This window comes from Furipterus horrens, unplaced genomic scaffold, assembly GCF_987537825.1.
Source record: "Furipterus horrens unplaced genomic scaffold, mFurHor1.1.pri manual_scaffold_5, whole genome shotgun sequence".
NCBI classification, from domain to species: Eukaryota; Metazoa; Chordata; class Mammalia; order Chiroptera; family Furipteridae; genus Furipterus; species Furipterus horrens.
In genome coordinates, this window is record NW_028327175.1 from 43,535,816 (window position 1) to 43,558,383 (window position 22,568).

The window sequence follows — 22,568 nt, forward strand, 5'->3', positions numbered from 1 at the left end:
TGATGAAAACTCTCAGCAAAATGGGAATAGAGGGAGCATACCTCAGCATAATAAAGGTTATATATGAGAAACCTGAAGCCAACATCATACTCAATGGACAAAAACTGAAAGCATTCCCCCTGAGATCAGGAACAAGACAAGGATGTCCACTCTCTCCACTTCTATTCAACATAGTCTTGGAGGTTCTAGACACAGCAATCAGACAAGAAAAGGAAATAAAAGGCATCTAGATTGGAAAAGAGGAAGTAGAGCTGTCATTATTTGCAGATGAAATAATAGTGTACATAGAAAACCCTATAGACTCCACTAATAACATACTCGACATAATAAGTGAATTTAGCAAAATAGCAGGGTACAAAGTCAATATTCAGAAATCAAAGGCATTTCTGTACACCAACAATAAAATGTCAGAGATAGAAACTTAAAAAAAATCCCATTTACTATAGCAACAAGAAAAATAAAGTACCTAGGAATAAACTTAACCAAAGAGATAAAAGACCTGTACTTGGAAAACTACATATCTCTGAAGAAAGAAATGAAGGAAGATACAAATAAATGGAAGCAAATACCATGTTCATGGATGGGAAGAATCAACATGATTAAAATGTCCATACTACCCAAAGCAATTTACAGATTCAAGGCAATCCTTATTAAAATACCAATGATATATTTCACAGACCTAGAACAAATACTTCAAAAATTTATACAGAACCAAAAAACACCCCAAATAGCCAAAGCAATCTTGAGACAGAAGAACACAGCAGGAGCAATCACAATACCAGACATCAAACTATACTAAAAAGCCATTGCAATCAAAACAGTCTGGTACTGGCATAAGAACAGACATATAGAGCAATGGAACAGAATAGAGAGCCCAGAAATAAACCCTAGTCTATATGGTCAACTAATATTTGACAAAGCGGGAAGGAACATAAAATGGAGTGAGAAGAGCTTCTTCAAGAAATGGTGTTGGGAGAACTGCAAAAAAAATGAAACTAGACCACCATCTTACACTACACACCAGAATAAACTCAAGATGGATCAAAGACTTAAATGTAAGACGTAACATCATAAAGGTCCTAGAGGAAAACATAGGCAGGAAAATTTCAGATATCCCATTGAGCAATATTTTCACTGATATATCTCCTAAGGCAAGGGAAATAAAGGAAAGAATAAACATCAAACTAAAGAGTTTCTGCTCAGCAAAAGAAAACATCAGCAAGATGTAAAGGGAACCAACCATATGGGAAAACATATTTGCCAGTGATAACTCAGACAAGGGATTGTTCTCCAAAATATATAAAGAACTTACACATCTCAACACAAAGCAGACAGCCCAATTAAAAAATGGGCAAAGGACCTGAACAAACACTTCTCCAAGGAGGCTATACAGAGGGTCCATAGACATATGAAAGAATGCTCGACATCACTAGCCATCAGACAGATGAAAATAAAAACCACAATGAGATACCACTTTACACCAGTCAGAATGGCCACAAATCAACAAACAACAAGTGCTGGCGAGGATGGGGAGAAATGGGAACTCTAGTGCACTGTTGGTGGGAATGCAGACTGGTGCAGCCACTATGGAAAACAGTACGGAATTTCCACAAAAAACTAAAAATGGAACTGCTTTTTGAACCAGCGATTCCACTGCTAGGATTATACCTGAAGAATCCTGAAACCTCAATTCAAAAGAACCTATGCACCCCTGCGTTCACAGCAGCGCCATTTACAATAGCTAAGTGCTGGGAACAGCCTAGGTGCCCATTTGTAGGTGAGTGGATTAAAAACTGTGGTACATTTTTACAATGGAATATTATGCAGCAGAGAGAAAGAAGGAACTCCTGCCACTTGCGACAACATGGATGGAACTAGAGATAATTATGTTTAGCTAAATAAGCCAGGCAATGAAAGAAAAATACCATAGTCTCCACACAGGAGACTAATGAACAACACAAACAAATGAACAAAACTGAACAAGGAACAGAACAACAGTTATCAGGGGGTGGGGGAGGGAGCAAAGGAGGGTAAGCAGGGGAAGAGTTTAGTAAAGGAATTAATATAAATAACCCACAGACATGGACAACAATGTGCGGAGTGACAGTGGGAGAAGAGGTGGGCTGGGTGGGAGGGGAGCAATGTGGGGGGAAATGGGACAACTGTAATAGAAAAACAATAAAATTAAATTCTAAAAAAAAAAAGAAAGAAAGAAAAGATTGATAATGTCCAGACTTATCAGGATATAGGAATTATGGATACACCAGTGGTGGCAACGAAAAATTTGGCAACATCTGTCAATATTATAAATGTCCATATAGTTCTACCCAGAAATTCCACTGGTAAACCTCTATTCTAGAGAAATGTTTGTACCTGTGCACAAAGAAGCATAAACAAACTTATTTACTTCAGTATTGCTATCATAAAGAAGCCTAATGTCCACCTAAAGGAGAGCCATACTATAATATCAAAGAATACAGTTGGTCTATTTATACTCTCTAAGATATTGCTATATGGCAAGGCAATGTGGATGTATACAATATCATCCCATTTATTTTTTTAAAAACCTACTCGTTTGAATACATACATATACTTGGGCGTAAAAAGTCTGCACATAACACCAAACAATGGTTACCTCTGGGGAGGGGAGTAAAACTCAGGAGGAATAAGAAGATGGGATGTTTGCTTTTTAGTCTATATTCTTCTATATTCTTCAAATATTTTACAACTAGGATAAATGAAAGTGGGGCAATTTTTTAGCATAATGTTCCATCGTATTGCCCAAGTCCCTCATGCTTTCTGGCTTCTGGAATGTCTCATGATTTTTGCCTAATTTCTACTGTTCACTAACATTTCATTTAATCCACAAATTTTATGCTCTGTCCTAGTCCACACCAGCGCCGGCAGGTTCCTGCAGGTGGCCATCACAGCCTTGTCTCATGGAAGTGGGGAGCAGTGTTACTTACCAGCTGCAAAGTCATTCCAACGTCATATAGAAACAGGAGACACTGGCCTTCTATTCTGTTTATGCCATTTATTTTGATCTCTTTGAGGATATTTGCAGAGGAAACCATGATTCTGTATAAATGGGTAGAGTTCACTGACAGGTTTATATTTAGTTGTAAGTTAAATGACATTGTTTTCAGAACTTATGTGTGGGCTGTGAAATATGTAAGTTGGGAATGTTCTCATAACCAAATGGGAAATATAAATGATAAAATAACATTGCTTCTAGTAGATACCACTGCAGTAATCTGCCATTAATTTCTCTGCATTCCAGAAAAAAGCTATTAGTTTCCCCTCTGGATTACCTCAGGATAATCAGGTTCTAATCCATGAGAGTTCTTTCTGTCCCACCTCCAATTACCAGTGTTGAGTTTGTGATTCTGGAGAGACATTTTACTGACAATGCTTTAAATGGCTAAATAAATGTCATCCTCCCATTGACATTGTAGCCTCTTAATTTTTTTTTTTTACTTTACTTTTTTTTATTTTTTTAAGATTTTATTTATTTTTAGAGAGCGAGGAAAGGAGGGAGAAAGAGAGGGAAACTTCAATGTGTGAGACATACATTGACCAGCTGCCTCTCACATGTCCCCAACCAGGGACCTGGCCCACAACCCAGACATGTGCCCTGACTCGGAGTTAAACCAGCAACCCTTTGATTCACAGGCCAGCTCTCAATCCACTGAGCCACACCAGCCAGGGCTTAATAAATTTGTTTAATGTAGATTGATAGATAGATCTTCCTGATCTACTTTTCAACCACCATACTTCTCCAAATATTAACTCTTCTACTGAGAAAATCTGACTTAAATCTTTATTTTCTAAAGTCTAGATACATTTCATATAAACAGAAAGTATTGCAATATATGTGGGGGTTATGTCTCGGCATTAAGGGTGACATCAACATTTAGCATCTCTATTTTTGAGAACACAGAGACGTGGAAAGGCTTAGGTTCCTGGAATTTACAGCAAAAATTGAACCTAGAAATACTACAAGGTTCATTTTTTTCCTTTCCTATGTACAAAACCAGTATCCACCCACAGCTCCAGCATATCTCCACAGTAATCACCCCAGGCAGCCCCCGGGCTCAAGCAGTGATGCTCAGGTGCTCTCCAAAGCACCTGCTGGGTATGGGAAAGTGTAGCTGATGGCCCAGGCAAGGAAGAACAGAGAACTCTAAGCCTTTCCCCTCTGTTTTCTGCTCCTGGACCTGAGCCTCTGCAGGGCAGGACTATGGAGGAAGTGCATTCACATAAAGACAAACAGAAATATCCATTTCTTCACATTAATGCCAACTGAATGACTGGTTTTCCTAATATACCCCCTAACATAGCTAACCTGTGCACTGCCAAGAGAGGCACCCGTGAGGAAGATGAGCCTCTGTTTATCCAGGTGTTCAGGCTACAGAGTGATTCCTGTGAATCAGGGTCTATTTTGCATAGTGTGGCTATATGCACGCTTCATTTAAATAGGCCACTGTGTGCAATGCATGTTATTATAAGTAACGCACCCACACACCACAGAATTTAATGCACCTTAGAAAGCAAATTACTGTCAATGATAAGTTATATGACATTCCTAACCAAATTAGTTGGGTATGCGTCTGAAGACCAACAAACTCGCCTCTATTGAACCGTGAAGGAATGGGAAAAGCATCACACAATTACATAGACATTCTGTAATTAGGGGTTGGGAAATGACTATATTGGAATCCTTTCCTTAGCATGGCTAACCTGTAAAAGTTCTGGAGAGGTCATTCAGTGCAGCACCTGCCTCAGCCTGCTACAGACTCCAGGGATCCATTAGCACAGTCCAACAGAAAGGAAAAAGACATATACCAAGAAAATGCGCGACTTTTGCAAAATTGACAGCTACATTTTTCCTAGGGCTACTCCACTGGAAGTAGAACAAGATGTCAAGAATAACTTAGGAGGAGAAGTTTTTGAAAAACAGTCCTAGGGATATGTAAGCAAGTCAGTTGTGACATGAATACATGACGCCGGGAAAACAAAGGGTAGCTCTGGATGAGCCCAAGCCCGCTCACCTGACCAACACAGGTTGCTCCAGCTGCTTCCAATGTGGTGGCTGGCAGCTGAAGGAGGAAACAAGGTTTTGGAACTATTTTTCTATTTCCATACTTCTAATTATACTTAATCCACATTCCCTAAATGGCTTAAGCATTAATAGGCTGAAGCTATGCTCTAGCATAACCCTGGGTTAATTATGTTCTTGGGTTTGCAAAGAACAGAAATAATTTCACTTAGACTACCTCCAGTAATGAGGGTTTGCCATTCAGTTACATAGGGTAATAGGTGTAGCTTCTCTTTTCTCTACCTATCCACCCCTACTCTCACCATCCCCTAAGCCCCAAAGCAGTGGGCTGATCTTCTCCGTATTTCTCAGTTCAAATCCCAGAATGAGTCTGTTTAACAATGTAATTACTTAACTCCCATTGGTCAGAGTTGTTCCTGTCAGGCTACCCTACAAGATACTCACCTGCCTATGAACCGACTGCCCTGCAGTCAGGTGTGTCCCTCTAGTCCAATCAGCAGATACCCATTGCACCAGGTGCAGGTTAGGGCAGCTTCCTTTAGCAAGGGGCTGTGGACAAAGGCAGCTTTCCTTAGAAAAGAATGGTTGGTGTCTCCAGCACATGTCTATATCACACTGCCACTAAATACTTAAGTAGAAATAAACTATTGGTTTGGAGGTGCGGGACCAGTTTCATGGGCTTATGACCTAGGCAGTTGCACAGAGCCTCTGCGCTTAGAGGGACCCATGCTTCGCTTGGGTCACCTTGACATTCTTAATAATCGTTAGTAATTTTTTAACAAGGAGCCCTATTATTTTTATTTTGCATGGGGTCTTGGAAATTATATAACTGTCCTGCACAGAAGTTTGTATTACATTATAAAAAGTGAAGGGAGTTTCATAGAATCAAATAATTTTGGATCCAAGGATTCTTCTGAGCTCATTTACTCCAAGTACACACCCATTTGACAAATAAGAAAACAGGCCAAAGAAAGGATAATTGGCTTAATCAGGATCCCACAGTGAGTATTGGTGATATCAGACTAGAAACATTTTTACCACTCTGTGTCCAACCTTACTCCTCCATGTGGCAGCTTTCCTAGCAGAGAGGACTGCCCGGCACTTGGTCTGTTTTGCTAAAATATTTGATAAACTACTTAGGAATTTCATAAAATGAGGCTGATATAAAACCACAAATGTCAATCTTTCCTTGTTCAGTCTTACAACTTTTTTTTTCACCTATGACCTTCTCAGAACAAATTCCACTGATAATCCCCAGAATCTAAAACAAAACCTCTACAGAGGAGCATCTGGTAATCAATATCCAAATTACAATGTTCACATCCCTCAACCCCGCAATTCCATTTCTACATATAGTGTCACATATGCACAAATATTATTACATGCGCAGGACTATTCATTGTGGTGTTGCTTATAAAAGCAAAAGATTGGAAACAACCTAAATATCCATCAACAAAAGAAAGAAAGACGATACTACATTTATGCAACAGAACATAATGTAACTAAGGAAAGAAGGAAGTTAATAGGTATCTACTAATATAGAATAATTTCCAATATATTATTTCACAGAACAATATACAGTGTGCTTCCATTTGTGGATGGAAAATATTTAATTATATATCCTAAAATTATACACACACATGTTAGAGGGGATTTGGACATGCAAATATATACAAAGAAAAAAGAGTAACTGCCTCTGAGAAAGGGACATGGGGGATTCAAGGATAAGAATGTGGGGGAGATCTTTATTTTATGTCCATTGTTCCCTTACAATTTGTACTATGGGCACATATGTTTTCAAAAACTAATTAATTAAATTAAATGAGCATCTGAAAGGGGACCTCCCAACACTGCCAATGTTGTATCACACTTAAAATAAAGAAAAACACTGTTGCTATCATTTTTACAAGGCTTTTGCTGGGATCTTGTACTGAACTTATAGACAAAGGAAATTAAATTAGACTTTAAAAAATCCTCTTTTCTTCCCCTCTTCTCTACACCAGGAGAAAAATGTGAAAAGTTTCAAAACATTCAAAACCATCACTTGTTCAGGCATTGGCACAGCTACATGACACGGTGAAGAAAATGAGAAATGTTCCCAATTCATCCTTTGGAAACTTGCCGACATCATCTCCAAAGTGTCCTTCAAACATTATCCACTTACGTTCTTCCAGTGCACCTACCATCAGTGTTTCTAATCACTTTAACCACAGTTTTATTTTGAACCAAATGCACGAAAGAGGACATATATCTCAGTACTGCCCTGGTTTAGCAGAAGTATCTAGATAGAAATGTCTTCCTCCCTTATATCTTCTTTGTTGCTCTACTTCCACAGTTTACATTTATGCAACCCCCATATGGTAGATCAGAGAAGGCCACAAATTCTTTGACACTCCTCTCCTTGGGAGGTGGAATCTGTTTCCATCCTCCTTGACTGTGGGCTTCTCTATGGCCAATGGACTATGGCAGAATTGGTGCCCTTCCAATTCCAAGTCCAGTCTTTAGGAGAACTGGTAACTTCCTCCTCATTCTCTAGAGTCCTAAACAAGACACTATGTAGAAGTCCAACTGCCCTCCGAAAGATAGCATGTGGAGATACCTTAAAACTACATGGAAAGGAAAAGGGGCCCAAAGTCATTTCTGTCAAGACATCAGGCATGTGGGTGAAACCATTTTGGACCTTAAGCCTATACCAGCCGCCATGCGAAGAGTGTCAAGTGACCCCAGTCAATGTCATGTAGAGCAGAAGAATTACTCAGCCAAGCACAGCCCAAATTCCTGACCCACAAAATTATGAAATATGATTAAATGTTATTTTAAGACAGGAAGTTTTGGGGTAATATGTTATGCAGCAATACATAACCAAGATACCACACTATCACTTTATACTTCACAGATGTTGCATTTCTTATTTACAAATTGAAGGCAAGACCTTCCACCAGCAAAAAGATTACAACTCACTTTACTACAGTGGTCTGGAATCAAACACCCAATATCTCCAACGTATTAAACACTGACATCTTCAAAATTTTCATATTCAAATTCAGTCTTTCCTCAAGTGCCTAAAATAATGGTAGAACCATTTCATGCCAGCCAACCACAGCTATTAGGAGAAAGGATCAGGTCCAAGTTGAGACAACAGAAGAATCTCCTCCCCATAGGGCTAGAGATGAGTCTATATGGCCAAGTTGAAGGGCCACCCCCTGCACTGAGGACTCCAGAATTCATGGACCACAAAGCCTGGAGTTTGCCAGCTCATACAGGACCATCATCCCTGAGGGTCTTTTGATCAGCCCCATCTACTCTAATGCTCCAGCAAACCCATGTCCACCAACCCCATGTCTACCACATCAGGAGGTCACGTGTGGTTATTCTTGGAGGTAAGATGAGAACCAGACCCTCTTACTCCAACCCTTGCCCTTTCAGGCTGGGCCAAGGAAAGGAAAGCTAAGTCTTGGGAGGAGAGATTCCTGGATCAACAACTCCAGCCCACACAATTGGCAGCTGCCACCCACTCCAGCCCATGCGCCTGTTCTCAACCACACACAGGGTTGCCAAGACCTGCGGGAGGTGTCACAGTCATAAACCATAATTAGAGATACCATTATATACTTTAGCTCCCTGAGAACAAATTCTTCCTTACAACATGCAAATCCATTGTTCAACTTTCAAACACGTTGGGAAGCCATTACGTACCAAAGTAAGACACTGCCTCTTCTGAATTGGAGGTGATGCCTTGAAATTCAGAAAAAAAGCATTTTTGGGCTGAGGCAAGAATGAGAGACTTAAAAACAACATAATGAGGGTGGCAAACAAAGGTTAGCAAGGTCCAGCATGTACAGAGGTATGAGGTGACCATGAGCGGAGAAACTATGGCAAAGGGAAAAGAGGGGGTGCAAAAGAGGGTATTCTCCCCTCCTGGTTCCTGACTTCAAAGTGAAGTTTCTTTCCATGTCAGTTAAGACCTTTCCTCACTGTCTGTGTAGACAAATTAAAATGGTGAGTTGACCATATGAATAATCTATTGTGATAAATCAAAAAGTCTAGATGTTATTGGGGGAGAAAGGTGTTGGTTTGAGGGAAAGGAAAGGAAGAAATTTAGGGTATTTCAAAATTTTTCAATAATTTTCTCAGTCTCTCACTTCAGACAAAATATTTAAGGAAAAACACTTTCCAGAACATTTTTGGGTCAGGTCTATAAAGGCAGGGGAGAGAAGAGGGAGGGGTAAAGCCACCCAGGTTACCTGTCTGGTTGCTTAGACCGGTCCAATTTCACTAAGAATCACACATACCTCTTCGTTCCTTCTGCTGTGTTCACCTGACCTTTTTCAATTTCTTTTTCTTTTTTCCATTACCCTAAGGGAGTAATCTAGCCACTCAGGCTTTCTTTGCATGCAAAATGTAATAGTTCTTTCTTCTTTCAGATAAAGGCAGTCTTGGGGAGGGGAAAAGAAAAGCGCCTGGCTTCTTCAAATTAGCTCTGAAATAAAAGTCACTGCCAGATGTTATATAAAAGGTGACGTAATCCTAAAGTACTTCATTACATATGCAGCTCTGCTCTTCAGCCCAGGAGGAGTTTATTACATTTTGTCGATCCCATTTTCTATACCCACATCATTTTTACATAATTTTTCCTGCCTGACAGACATCTTCACATTTGCACAGCAACCCATCAAGATAGTATTACAACAGCACAGGGAACCAGGTTAGCAGTTTACAAATAATGGTGCTAATAAGCCAGATTCATCCCTGAGATACAAATCAGGGGTAAATGGTCTATCCATGCGTGTGAGAAGAACATCTATTTTAGAATAATAGGCAAGAAAGCAGAGTACCTTTCCAGCTGACACTGTGTTCTTTTAGAGAACGTATTAAATCTATCCCAGAAGTAAAAAAGAAGAAGAAGAAATGGGGAAAGGCCAATCTGAACTTATTCTTGTTATTCTCTCATTTTCCTAATAAAGTCCTGGCTTGTAGTGAAACAGATAGCCATGCCAAATGCATTAAGATCAAGCTTCTTGCCTTTTTGGATTGGCACAAGATTTAGAAGAAAACGCACCATTTGTATCAATGCAATATTTAGCTGAGATGCTTTAAGTGCAAACACTGCAAGACACTTCCTCCCACTCTCCTGGTACTAAGCATCTTTCCTTCTCCTTCCCGGCACTCGCGCCCCCACTGCCCTCTGGTGGTTAAAAGCAGAAGTGCAGGCTGGATGCTTCTCCCAAGAGGGGGTTAAGGACAGGCTGGAGTGAATGACTGAGAAGGCTTCTGCCTTAAGGTCAGTGTAAGTGACCAAGTGTTAATACACTCACCTATTAGCTACTAGTTGAAAATAAACCTATCTGTGGAAAAATATTATGCTAAGTGAAATAAGCCAGTCAGGGAAAGGCAAATACCATATTAATTTCATTCATATGTGGAATCCAATGAACAAAATAAACTAACAATATAGAAACTGACTCATAGCTGTCAGAGGGAAGGAGGTAGTGAGGCTGGGTGGGAAAAAGTGAAAGGATTAAGAAAAAAACTCATAAACAACCGTATGGTCATTCCCAGAGCGAAATGGGGGCGGGGGAGGCAGGAGAGGAAAAGGGGAAGATTACTGGTGATGGAACCAGACATGACTTGGAATGAACACACAATACAATATACAGATGATATTATAGAATTATACACCTTAAGCCTATATAATTTTATTAAGCAATGTAACCACAATAAATTCAATTTTAAAAAATAGAAAGGAAGAAAGGAAGGAGGGAAGGAAGGAAGGAAGGAAAGAAAGAAAGAAAGAAAGAAAGAATTCTAATGGGATAAGAAAGTACCTGTAACTTTCATCCCAAGGAAACATACATGCCATTCACCTTGAGAATCTCCTTCAGTTTTAAAGGAAGATTTCTGTTAATATGTTAAAGTGAATCTTATGGTTTTAAACTATAACTACAAACTCAGGGTAAGAGAGGTTCTTATTCTTTTGTAAGAGCAGGATTTGAATATGGGACAAAGGAAGATGTGAATGCTTTATAGGGGGACACTGCCCCTCTCCATGCCCCCCACTCCCACTGTTCAGGAAACAGATACAGATCAACATAAAATTTATTCTATTTCTTATTTTGTCCAAGGTCAGGACATTCCTTAGTTTTACAAGAAACTTGATTAATAGGTTCAAATTTTATTTTCCTTTCTTAAGTAGTATTTCTTTATATGAAGATTATTTTTGCACAATATAAAGAACCAAATAATTCTATAAGTCTCATTCAAAAAAAAAAAAAAAAAACAGCCATCCCAGCAGCCCCCACCTTCTGTTTCCTGCTCTGAATAGATAGCTATTTACAGCTCTTTTAAATAAATCATTTGCTATTTGCCTCCATAATTCTTTTTTTTTTAATTAACCATCATAGAATTTTTTTTTTTTAAAGATGTATTTATCTATCTTTAGAGAGAGTGAAAGGGACATGGCCCACAGCATGGGAATGTGCCCTGACGGGGAACTGAAGCAGCGACCTCTCAGTTTGCAGGCCAGCACTCACTCCACTGAGCCACAGCAGCCAGGGCTGCCTCTCTATTTCTAAGTAACATGTTTATGTTGATACTTCTTGATATTACAGTTTGGACACCCTATATTGACTTTGGACAATGCAAGATGATTTTATACACCCTCACATACACACACACATACACACATACTACCCCACCACACTTATATACAGTATATTATAATTTTGATAAGATTAATAACCAATATTTACAGTACTATCACCATTAAGTTCTTGACAGCATATTTATCTTTCCTTTATTGAACAAGATTTGATTTTCTCTGGAGTTGAAAAAAAAAGTCCTTTTCACATGCTAAGTTTTCTATATACTTTCTGAGTTTCATAGGGCTACCATAACAAAGTATCACAACCTGGGTGATTTTAAACAACAGAAATTTATTGTCTCCCAGTATGGGAAGCTAAAAGTCTGAAATCAAGGTATCAGTGAGACCATACTCTATCCAAAGGCTCTAGGGGAGGATCCTTCTTTGCTCCTTTCTAGCTTCCAGTGTTTGATGGCAATCCCTTGCATTCCTTCCCGTATTGGAATATCTCTGCCCTGATGGTCAGTCACCTGGCCTTTTTCCTTGTGTATGTCTGTGTTTTCACATGGTATTACTGTTTTCTATGTCTCTCTAACTCTTATTATCAGTCATCTTGGATTTAAAGGCTTACCCTACTCCTCCTGTATGACCTCACCTTAATTTACATCTTAATTACATCTGCAAAGACCTTATTTGGAGGTCACATTTGAAGTATCAAGGGTTAGGCCTTCAACATATCCTTTGGGGGACACTATTTTACCCATAACATTTCTCTCCACTAATTTATCCCCAAACTGTGTTCAACTGTCTGAATCTCCTCTGACTATATTCAAACGTTTTCTGTTTCCTGTCAGGTTTCATCTTCTACATTGGTTCACACTCACATGGGCTTTCCCTTTTTGACTGGCTACAGCTCTAGCTCATGTTTTTTCAGGTAAAAGTGCAAAAGAGTGCATATTTCTCTCTCAACAGTCTCGTTGGCTCTATAGAGTCACAAGTCAGTCTCAAACCATCACAGAGAGGAGAATGTTACATGCACACTGGCTTAGGCCTGGGTCATATGCTCCACCCCTGGAGCAGGAAGTGGAACAGCTTCATTTAACTACATGACCTCAGCATGGGAGCAGGTGATTCCACAAAGATGAATAGATGCTGGGCACCAAAAATAAATTAATGTCCATGACAGCCAATATGTTAATAACCATGTTCAAAAGAATCATTTTTCCCCAAGCCCAGAAACAGATTTTGGCCCTCTGATGAATTTTCTGATAATCTACTCACTCCAGGAAAGTTAAAAAAAAAACAGAAAAGAAATTGAACAAAAATACACTTATATCTACATTTTATCTTTTTTCTGCTTTTATAGGGATTAGTTTGGCAATATCAAAGAGAAAAAATGCATGTCACTTTAATATATTGTGACACCCTAAAATGTTTGTGGAAAAGGTGAATATCCCATATACAAAATATCCTACAAATGGAAGGAAATATCCTTTGGTCAAATCCTCATGATTTCAAATAGGATGATGAAAAAAATAAAGAATTCCAACCAGGCAGGCAATAAGCATCCTGTTGATAAAAATGTTCCCCTGCTGAGATGCCACAAGAAGTTTTCTTCAAATGAGTTTCATACCACTCTCTAGTTGTCGAACATGATCCGTTCCCATCTGTGAAGAGTTCTGAGAAAAATGGCCTCATTCCCCCTCCACCTTAAAGCATCTGTCTCTGTGAAGAAGGTCAGAAATGCTTGACTTGGGTTTCCTTTTTATTGGCTTTCCTATTAATTTTTTTTTACTTTAGGCCTAATTGTTTGTACTTCTGAACTACAAATCAAACTTTAACAGTCACCTTATCAATTGAAAAAGATTGCTTGAGCTCAAGAATTAACCATCTTTCCCAGTCAAGGCAAAACAAAGGCTTAAAGACATAAAACCTAAGACAACAAAACGGAAAACAAAAATGAAGAAAATAGGAAAAGATGATAGTTAATTTTATGTATCATTTGACTGGGTTATCCAGCTATCTGGTTAAACATAATCTCTGGGTGTGTCTGCAAGGGTGTTTCTAGAAAAGATTAGCATTTGAATTAGTGCACTACATAAGCAGATGGGCCTCCCCAAAGCAGCTAGCATCATCTAATCCATTGAGGGCATGAATGGAACAAAAGGGTGCCTGACTCTCTAGGCCTGACTGAGCTGGGACGTCAGTCTTCTGCTCTTGGCACACCCCTGGTTCTTGGGCTTTCAGATCCAATCTGGAATCTCTAGATCTCAGGTCTTCAGACTTCAGCACTGGCTCTCCCGGGTCTCTGGGCCTCCAGCTTATAGACAGCACATCATAGGATTTCTCAGCCCCCATAATCACATGAGCCAATACTATATAATAGATCTCTTTTAAATACACGTGTACGTGTGTGTGTGTGTGTGTGTGTGTGTGTGTGTGTGTGTGTGTGTGTAGTCAGAAGGAGCTAGGGGAAAAAGAGAAAGCCAGGAAAACGATGGAATTAGGAGTGGGAAGAGCCTAACCTGAGGATGAGTCCCTACCCTACAGACCAGCTGCTTCGTAAGTCACTGCCTAACCTGTGCGTCTCTCTAGGGTTACCTTTCTGGGCCTCAGTCTCCCTACTGAGAGGACTGACCCAACATGTCTTGAGTTCCTTCAGTTCTGGCACACTGTGATCATGACTCCTTCACAGTGGCTGTGGAGTGGGTGCCACCCACTCTATTAACATCCATGTGACGGGTGCCCACCTGGCAGGGTCCTCATCTACGAAGTGATAACAATCAAGCAGCTGATTGAAGGGGCTGGTTTTAAATTCTATTTTTGCCAGTAAAGTTATCTTCAGTATTCAGAGATCAGAGGGAGGATCTCCAGTGGGATGGGCAGCTAAGTGCTAGATGTAAAGCTGCCAAACCATCAGGCCCAAGGGAGGTGCTCTAAGAAGACCATTTCCTTAAAAACTCAGCATTTAAAATGACACATCTTGACATCTCATTCCCAGAATCTAACACCTCACCTCCCACAGGGTTTATTGGTCGAAAAAAACAATGAGCTCTCAATTCCAGGCGATGTTAGCAAAAGGCCTATCCCCAGATCAATGCCCTCTACCAAGCACACCAGAGCAGAGGTATAAGCTATTTTATGTCTTACCCACCCTTTTATTTGCTGTTGCCCTGCATGTAAACTCCTGAGATTTTAGAGTATGATTAGTATTGAGAAATTTTGGCTAGCAGTGATTTTCAACCCTAGAACATTCAAATCACCTAGAGAGGTTTGTTTTGTTTTGTTTTTAATATGGATATTTAGACCCCTTTCTCCAAAATTTTTATTTAATTGCTCTGGTGCCAGGGCAGTCCAGACATCAGTCTTTTATAATTATTTCCCAGGTGATTCTAATATAAGTCCAGGATGAAACTCACTGGGCTGATGGCCTCAGATATGCTTGCTTTACATTTCCAATTTTTTAGCCAAGAATTCCTAACAGGGGGAAAGTCTGCCCACAATAGCAGTAGGTACTATATATTCTGATCTGGCTTTTCTCTTTCCGTTATACAGCTTGCAGCTGTGACAGACATTCCCCAAGCAAGCAAGGGTCCTACCAAAAAGAATAAAAAACAAAGTCTTGCCAAATGAGTACCCCTTTAAAGTTGGGGCTTATTTACATCATCATATCAGAACTTAGACTAATAATCTATGTACCCCCATCTAGGGAGATGTGTTCCAATGACAAGCTCTTCTGGTTCTATAATATACTACTCACCAGCAAAGCTACAGCATGGATAGTGGAGAAAGGAGAGTCAATGTCCATATGCTCCTGAATATTAAACTTTCTCCAGCATTCCAAAAAGTCTGTCTCCCCATGAAGTTTAAAAGAATTATACCCATTTCTCCTAAGTACTATCTCAGTTTGTTGTGAATATTTTAAGTACATTATCTAGCTTCATTCTTTGAAATTTGGTAATAATAATTCTCCCTATAACCTACAATGTATATTTAGCCTTTATAATATATCAGGCACCATGTTAGGCACTATAAACATAGTATCTCTAATCCACAGGGCAATCCTGAAAAAGAAAGCACTGTTTTCCCAAGTTCACAGATAAGAGACCTCATAGCTAGTAACTATTAGAGTTAGGATTCAAAGTCAGGTCTGTCTGACTCCAAAAATAATAATCTTTGCACAATGCGCTACTACTTGGAAGGTCAGTAACTCTAACAAAACAATAAACATAGATATTTGTATAGCAAAGAGCAGAACTACCTGAACCATAGAAAGGCATCCTTAAGTCCCAGCTTTCACATCCTTAACTACATTAAAGAAAAGTCTTTAGAACTACCAACTTCTATAAGAATGGAAATACTTCCTGACTAACTTGTGTGATGTGTTATAAGTCATTTATAACCCATGTATAACCAGGTCCCTTAGATGTTTAATCAGTATGGCTGGTAGAATGGAAACCAGAAGGTCCAAGAGACAGATGGACACCTTTTTAAATCAACTAGGAAAAGCTTTCTAAAAATGCAAGCAGAGTAAGGAGACTTTGGGCAAACTCCAGGAATACTTATTTAACCACATTTGAAGCACAACAGTGAAGAAAAAGGACACATGCATTCAGTCCCTGCCCTCACAAAGCTTTCAGTCTAATGGTGGAAAGACAAGTAATAATCTCACAAACATGATTTCCTGGATAGCACGTGGATTAGAGGGCCTGATCTAATTGAGGGAGAGGGGTAGAAAGAAGTCATGTGCAGTGAAGAAAGGCTTCCCTGAGATGTTTTCATTTTCCCAGCAAGAGTCCATTGTTCCCAAGTTAGCTGCTGGCATGTCCTAGGTTATGAAACAATGATGGCTAGACATGGTCTACTCTCCAACCTTCATCTTCAAAGCGACCAACCAAGCCCATGAGATAATGGATATGAGCCATTAAAGGTGTTGCCACCTATGACCTCACCACCTGTTAGAGTGGCCATCATCAAAAACACAAGAGATAAATGCTAGCATGGATGTGGAGAAAAGGAAACCCTTGTGCACTGTTGGCACAGTCACTTTGGAAAACAGTATGGAGAATCCTCAAAAAAACAAATCCCACTTCTGGTAATATACCCAAAGGAAATGAAAACACTAACTCAAAAAGATATCTGACCCCCCTGTTCATTGCAGCATTATTCACAATTGCTAAGACATAAAAACAATCTAAAAACCTAAGTGTCCAATGATGGATCAATGGATTTTAAAAAAAGTTGTGGTATATAATATTTGTGATATATATAGTTATATATTTCAGCAACAAATAATGAGGAAATCCTACCATTTGTAACAACATGGATGGACCTTGAAGACATTATGCTAAGTGAAGTGTCAGACAGAGAAAGACAAATACTGTATGATCTCATTTATATAAGAAATCTGCAACAATAACAAAAAAAAAAAAAAAAAACACAGAAAAAGAGATCATTATGATTACCAGAGGCAGATGATGGAGGGAGGAGAAATTAGAGGAACATGGTCAAAATGTACTAACTTCCAGTTAGTAGATAAATAAGTACTAGGGATGTAATGCATAGCATGATGACCCTAGTTAACATTACTGTATGTTATATGGAAAAGCTGTGAAGAGAGTAAATTCTAAGAGTTCTCATCACAAGAAATGTTTCTTCTTTTTTTTTTTTTTTATTGTATCTATATGAGGTTATAGATATCAGCCAAACTTATTGTAGTAATCATTTTGCAATCTATGTTAATCAAAGCATCATTTTTAGGCCTTAAATTATACAGTGATGTATATCAATGATTTCTCAATAAAACTGGGGGGCGGGGGGGAAATTATAGCACCTACTGACTCTCTTGGTTGCCTTATTTTCCAGGGTTTGTATTTCTAGATTTTAGGCCTAACAGCATGGATTCCATTTCCTGCCCACAATGTTCTTCTCTTCCCCACTCTTTATACCTACTAACAACTAATAGGTCCATGAGCTAATGATAGTTCTCTTATATCTTTAAAGAAAGGGAAGCAAAGAAATTAGGATCCTTGTCAGCCTTTTTAGAACAAAAAAATAGTTCCCCTCAGTACCATACAAGCCAAATAAATTAACCCTGGGCCTGTAATGTTTGGTCACCTACATTCTCCCAAGGTTGTCTTAAGGAAGCCAGGCAGAGCAGGACTGATAGACAAGCTCCTACCTTACTCAGTACAGGTAGGTCGTGCAAAAGTTGGTAGAATGTTGTAGTTTGAATACCAGTATTTAGGTCCCAGCAGAGTTAGCCCTCTTCATAGAGACCATTTGGTCTAAAAGGATTCTACCCTCTTCTCTGATAACAGTAGGCAGCGGCTGCCTTGTCATCCCTGCCAGATTCAGGAAAGGCTATTATCTATCTTCTGGATTTAGTGAATTAAATAGAAGTTTGATTTCTTTTCTGATAAAAGACATGATGCAAATTAGAGTTTTATCTTTCATGGAGAAGTGACAAAGTAGGAGAATGAATCCTATTTGATTACAATCTTACATCATTCTGACTTTATAATTACTGAATGGAATCAATCAGCTTTCAATTGTTACCTTGGTGAAAGATTAAAACTTCATTACTTGTCCTACATATTTCGCACTTTAGCAAATTTTAATAAATTGAATGCAAGAGAAATGGTTATACTATCTTTCATGATATTGGGATGCTAATGATATTTCTATTGATTTTAATTCACATTTGTTGGTCAAAAAAGATTCCAATGATTCATGGAATTATATCATCAACACTAACAAATGAAGACCTCTGAACACTAAAATAGCCCATATGAAATCATTAGTCAACAATATAAAATAATTGCTAAAAAACTAGGGAGGTCTTATCTTCCTAATGAACATCTTTTATGGTATACTGATTCATTTGTAACTCTTGAACATTGGTAATTTCTCTATTAAAATATGTTAAGTAAGCATATAAAATGTGCTTTGAAAAAACAAAATTGGGAGAGTACCAATTTATCAATAGAAGGGATCATAGAACCTCCCCTTAAAAGGAGAAAAAAACTCCCGAAGATCAGAGAAACATACAACTCTTCCTTAAACCACTAGTAGTGGGAATGCCATACAGAGTTATCAGTAACATAGAACAACGTAATATTTAAAAGTGAAGCTTCTGTAATTAGACATCATGGCTTCAAATAGCTTTGTCTACTACTTCACTGAGCCTTAGTCTCCTCTTGTGCAAAATAAGGATTAATAATAATACTCACTTCATAGTGCTGGTCTCAGGATGAAATGGGATAATCTACATAAAGCATATTTCATCATTCTCCAGTCAAACTGCATTTCCATGGTTAAAAACAGCATTAAACTTTATATAGGCAAAGATCTTGTTTTAATTCTCCCAAATTCTCTCTCTGTAAATTTTTTCTCACTCATTCTCTCTAGATGATAAATTAGACTATGGGAGGGCCTGGTATCTAGAGTTCAGATTTTAAAGAGGTAAAAAGTAAGGGATGAAGAAGAGGCAAGAAAGCACAGGCTCTTAAATGCTCTGTAATCTGAGCCTTTTCCCCTACAGCCTAGGCCTAGGCCTTAATAGACCTATAAAAATCATGATAAATGTCTTTGGTGGGATTCAATTTCTTGTAAATGCTGGAAAAGGCAATGTTTTGTTCCAAAAGGCTGTAGAATGTAAAATATAGATGGCCCTGGGAAACCATGCAAGTGGAGACTATGGAGCCCGGCCTTATAAGAACAAGGACATGCAGAAAGTATATGGGAAGAGTGCTAGATATGTCTGAGCCAAGAGATGGGAGGTAAAGAAATGAAAACATGGTTCCCAGGTGATACCACTGGAGATTTCAATATAAAATCGATTCTTCAAAGGTACCATTTTCTCAATTTAAGATTCACTGGACTTCCTTTCCGTCTGAGTTTTGCAAAAACCTCATGACACCAGTTCAATATACTATTCTTCAAGTTCCAGTTAAATTCATTCTGCCAGCCTCTTTAATCAGATTTTTATTATCCCACATCTTACTTTAAGATTATTTGAAATTTTTAAGCAAGGTGATATTGATATTTCTTTTTATCAAAGCACTTGGTCAAGGACCCCTTATACTAGCTGTGGGGACAAAAATGATACAGGCCATTCACGCCTTGACCACAATGATGACAACAATAGCAGTTATTGTTTATGGAGTTACTGTTTATGAACCAGGTATCATACTAATTGCTTTACTTGCATTAATGTAGTTAACCTTTACAACAGCCTAATGAAGTAGACTCTGTTATTACAGATGAAGAAACTAAAGTTGAGAGAAGTCACTTGTCCAAAGTCAAAGTTGGTGATAAAACCAGGATTAGTTCAGTCTTTCAGAAATCATTTCTTAGGGTAAAATATATCCAAAAAAGTTACAATTTTTTCATCTAGATTAAAAAAAGAGGTATGGTTATATTTTTAAGTATACAGGATGGGGAAATGTAGGTTTACAGTTGTTTGTACGGAAAATAATATAATAATTAGCCCTGGCCAATGTGGCTCAGTTGATTGGAGGTAATTCCTAGTCAGGGCACATGCCTGGGCTGTGGGATCATTCCCCGGTCTGGGTATGTATGGGAGACAACCAACTGATGGTTCTCTCTCACACTGATGTTTCTCTTTCTTCCTTCTCTCTTTTTTATTTTTTTTAAGATTTTATTTATTTGTTTTTAGAGAGAGGGAAAAGGAGAAAGAGAGGGAGAGGAACATCACTGTGTGGTTGCCTCTCACGCGCCCCAACTGGGGACCTGACGCGCAATCCAGGCATGTGCCCTGACTGGGAATCAAACCAGCGACACTTGGTTCACAGGCCGACACTCAATCCATTGAGCCACAGCAGCCAGGGCCCTTCCCTCTTTTTTTTTTTTTTTTTTTAAGCAATAAAAAGTGTCCTCAGGTGAGGACTAAATTTTAAAAATACAATAATTAATAAATAATAATACAAGAATAAACCCTGTGTTTCACATACTCACAGCTGTAAACCTACTTTTGCCCCACACTGTATTTATTCACAAGGGCTGTGAAAGCAAACTGAGAGCAATCACAAATAGATGGAGAGCTTTACTTCAAGGACCTTGTGGCGGTTAATATTTTTCAAAACTAACCACAAGGATAACTCATCCTACATGCCTCAATGTGATTTTAACTCTTCTCAAGATTCGAAGGTCTAGGTTCACTCCCTTGATCCCTATTAGGACTTATGACTAATGTTGGGACTGACACTATGTACTTCCAAGACAAGTTCATAAAAGGGTCACAGCTTCTGCCTGGTTCTGTTGGGATGCTTGCTCTTGGAACTCAGCCACCAGGCTATGGAGAAGTCCAAGTATGAAGAAGCCAGCTCTAGATTTTCCAGTCAAGGTTCCAGCTGAGATCTCAGCCAATAATAAGCATCAACCCATAGACATGTGCGTGAAAGAGGATTTGGGTGATTTCAGACCTTCATCAAGCTGAACCCTATTCTCCAAATCTTCCAGCTGAGGGCCCCTCAGAGATCATGGAGCAGAAATAAGCTGTGCCCACTCTGCTGACTATACCCTTTCTGGATTCCTGACCCATAGTATCCATTAACATAATAAAATGGTTACTGTTTTACAGCAAATTTGGAGTGACATGTTATGTAGCAATAGTAACTGGAAGAGCTTTCCATAAACATCATTGGTGTTTGCTAATTAAGTACCAAAGCACAAGAAATATAATATTGCAGGTAACCTGTGGAGTCATATTAACTTATTTCTCATGTTTAGCCAGGTTACTCTTAAATTCTCCCAAAAAGAAGAACCTCTGAAGCTTAACAAGTGCTTCTGAAATAGTCATTAAAATGATTATAGCAGATATTACATTAAGACAAGGAAAAGGCTTCTGGTATGGTATTAAGTGGAAAGAAAACAGAATACAATTTTTATATGTTATTATTACCCTAAGTAAAGATTGTTTATGAAATGAAAAAAGTCTGGAACTCGGGGCCAACATAATGGCTCCCACAAAGAAGGGTAGTGAGAAGAAGGCCCATTCTACCATCAACGAGGTAGTGACTAGAGAAAATACCATCAACATTCACAAGTGCATCCATGGAGTGGGTTTAAAGAAGCACATCCCTCGGGCACTCAAAGAGATCTAGAAATTTGCCATGAAGGAGTTGGGAACTCCAGATGTGCTCATTGACACTAGGCTCAACAAAGCTGTCTGGGTCAAAGAAATAAGAAATGTCCCATACTGTATCTGGGTGCAGTTGTCCAGAAAACGTAATGAGGATAAAGTTTCACCAAACAAGCTCTATACATTGGTCACCTACGTACCTGTCACCACTTTCAAAAATCTACAGACAGTTAATAAGAACTAACAGTTGATTGTCAAATAAAGTTACAAAACTGCTGGGAGAAAGGAAGGAAGGAAGGAAGGAAGGAAGGAAGGAAGGAAGGAAGGAAGGAAGGGAGGGAGGAGTCTAGAAGGAAGGGAGGAAGGAAGGAGTCTGGAAGGCAGTGTAGAAACATTAAAGCAATTGTTCTGGTATTGTGGTAAAATCGCCTAGGAACTCATTCACATAGCTGTAAACAGTTCCTTAGTTACATAACTTCTCAGTGTCTCACTCCTCTTTCCTATGACATGGGAATAATAATAGTATTTATTTCATAGAGCTCTTATAAAAATAAATGAATGAGTTAACTTGATAAAGCCTGAAACAGCACCTGACACATAAAAGTTAACAAGCATGAGTTCTTTGTTATTATCTAATTCAACTCCTAATAAGATAGATTAGGCCATCTCTGTTAATACTGCCTTGATTCTCAAACCCTCCCGGTAATAAGCACAAGAGAAGTAGACTTCTCTGTCCTAGCATCAGCTAAGGAAAGGAGCAGAGTCTCTCAGTCTCCATTAACTTATACATACAATGAAGTTCATGCCTAGTTTTCTGGGTTCTT

At 38.8% G+C, this 22,568-nt stretch overlaps 1 protein-coding gene and 1 pseudogene across 3 annotated transcripts in view; one reads left to right on the forward strand and one right to left on the reverse strand.

Moving 5' to 3' along the window:
- LOC150008467 (uncharacterized) overlaps positions 1-22,568 on the reverse strand; it is an 88,323-nt gene that overhangs the window by 37,270 nt on the left and 28,485 nt on the right. For 2 of the 3 annotated variants that reach the window (XR_016511116.1, XM_090276347.1), the window contains exons 5-6: positions 5,504-5,608; positions 5,052-5,099 (exon numbers count right to left, since the gene is read on the reverse strand). Coding sequence is in view for 1 of the 3 variants with exons in the window: in XM_090276347.1 (XP_090132473.1) it covers positions 5,052-5,099; positions 5,504-5,608 (153 nt within the window). In the remaining 2 variants the exon portion in view is untranslated. Of the gene's footprint in view, positions 1-5,051; positions 5,100-5,503; positions 5,609-9,351; positions 9,528-22,568 lie in introns of those variants that run through there. The other variant, XR_016511117.1, reaches the window with a different exon arrangement.
- Positions 21,620-21,988, forward strand: LOC150008470 (large ribosomal subunit protein eL31 pseudogene; annotated as a pseudogene).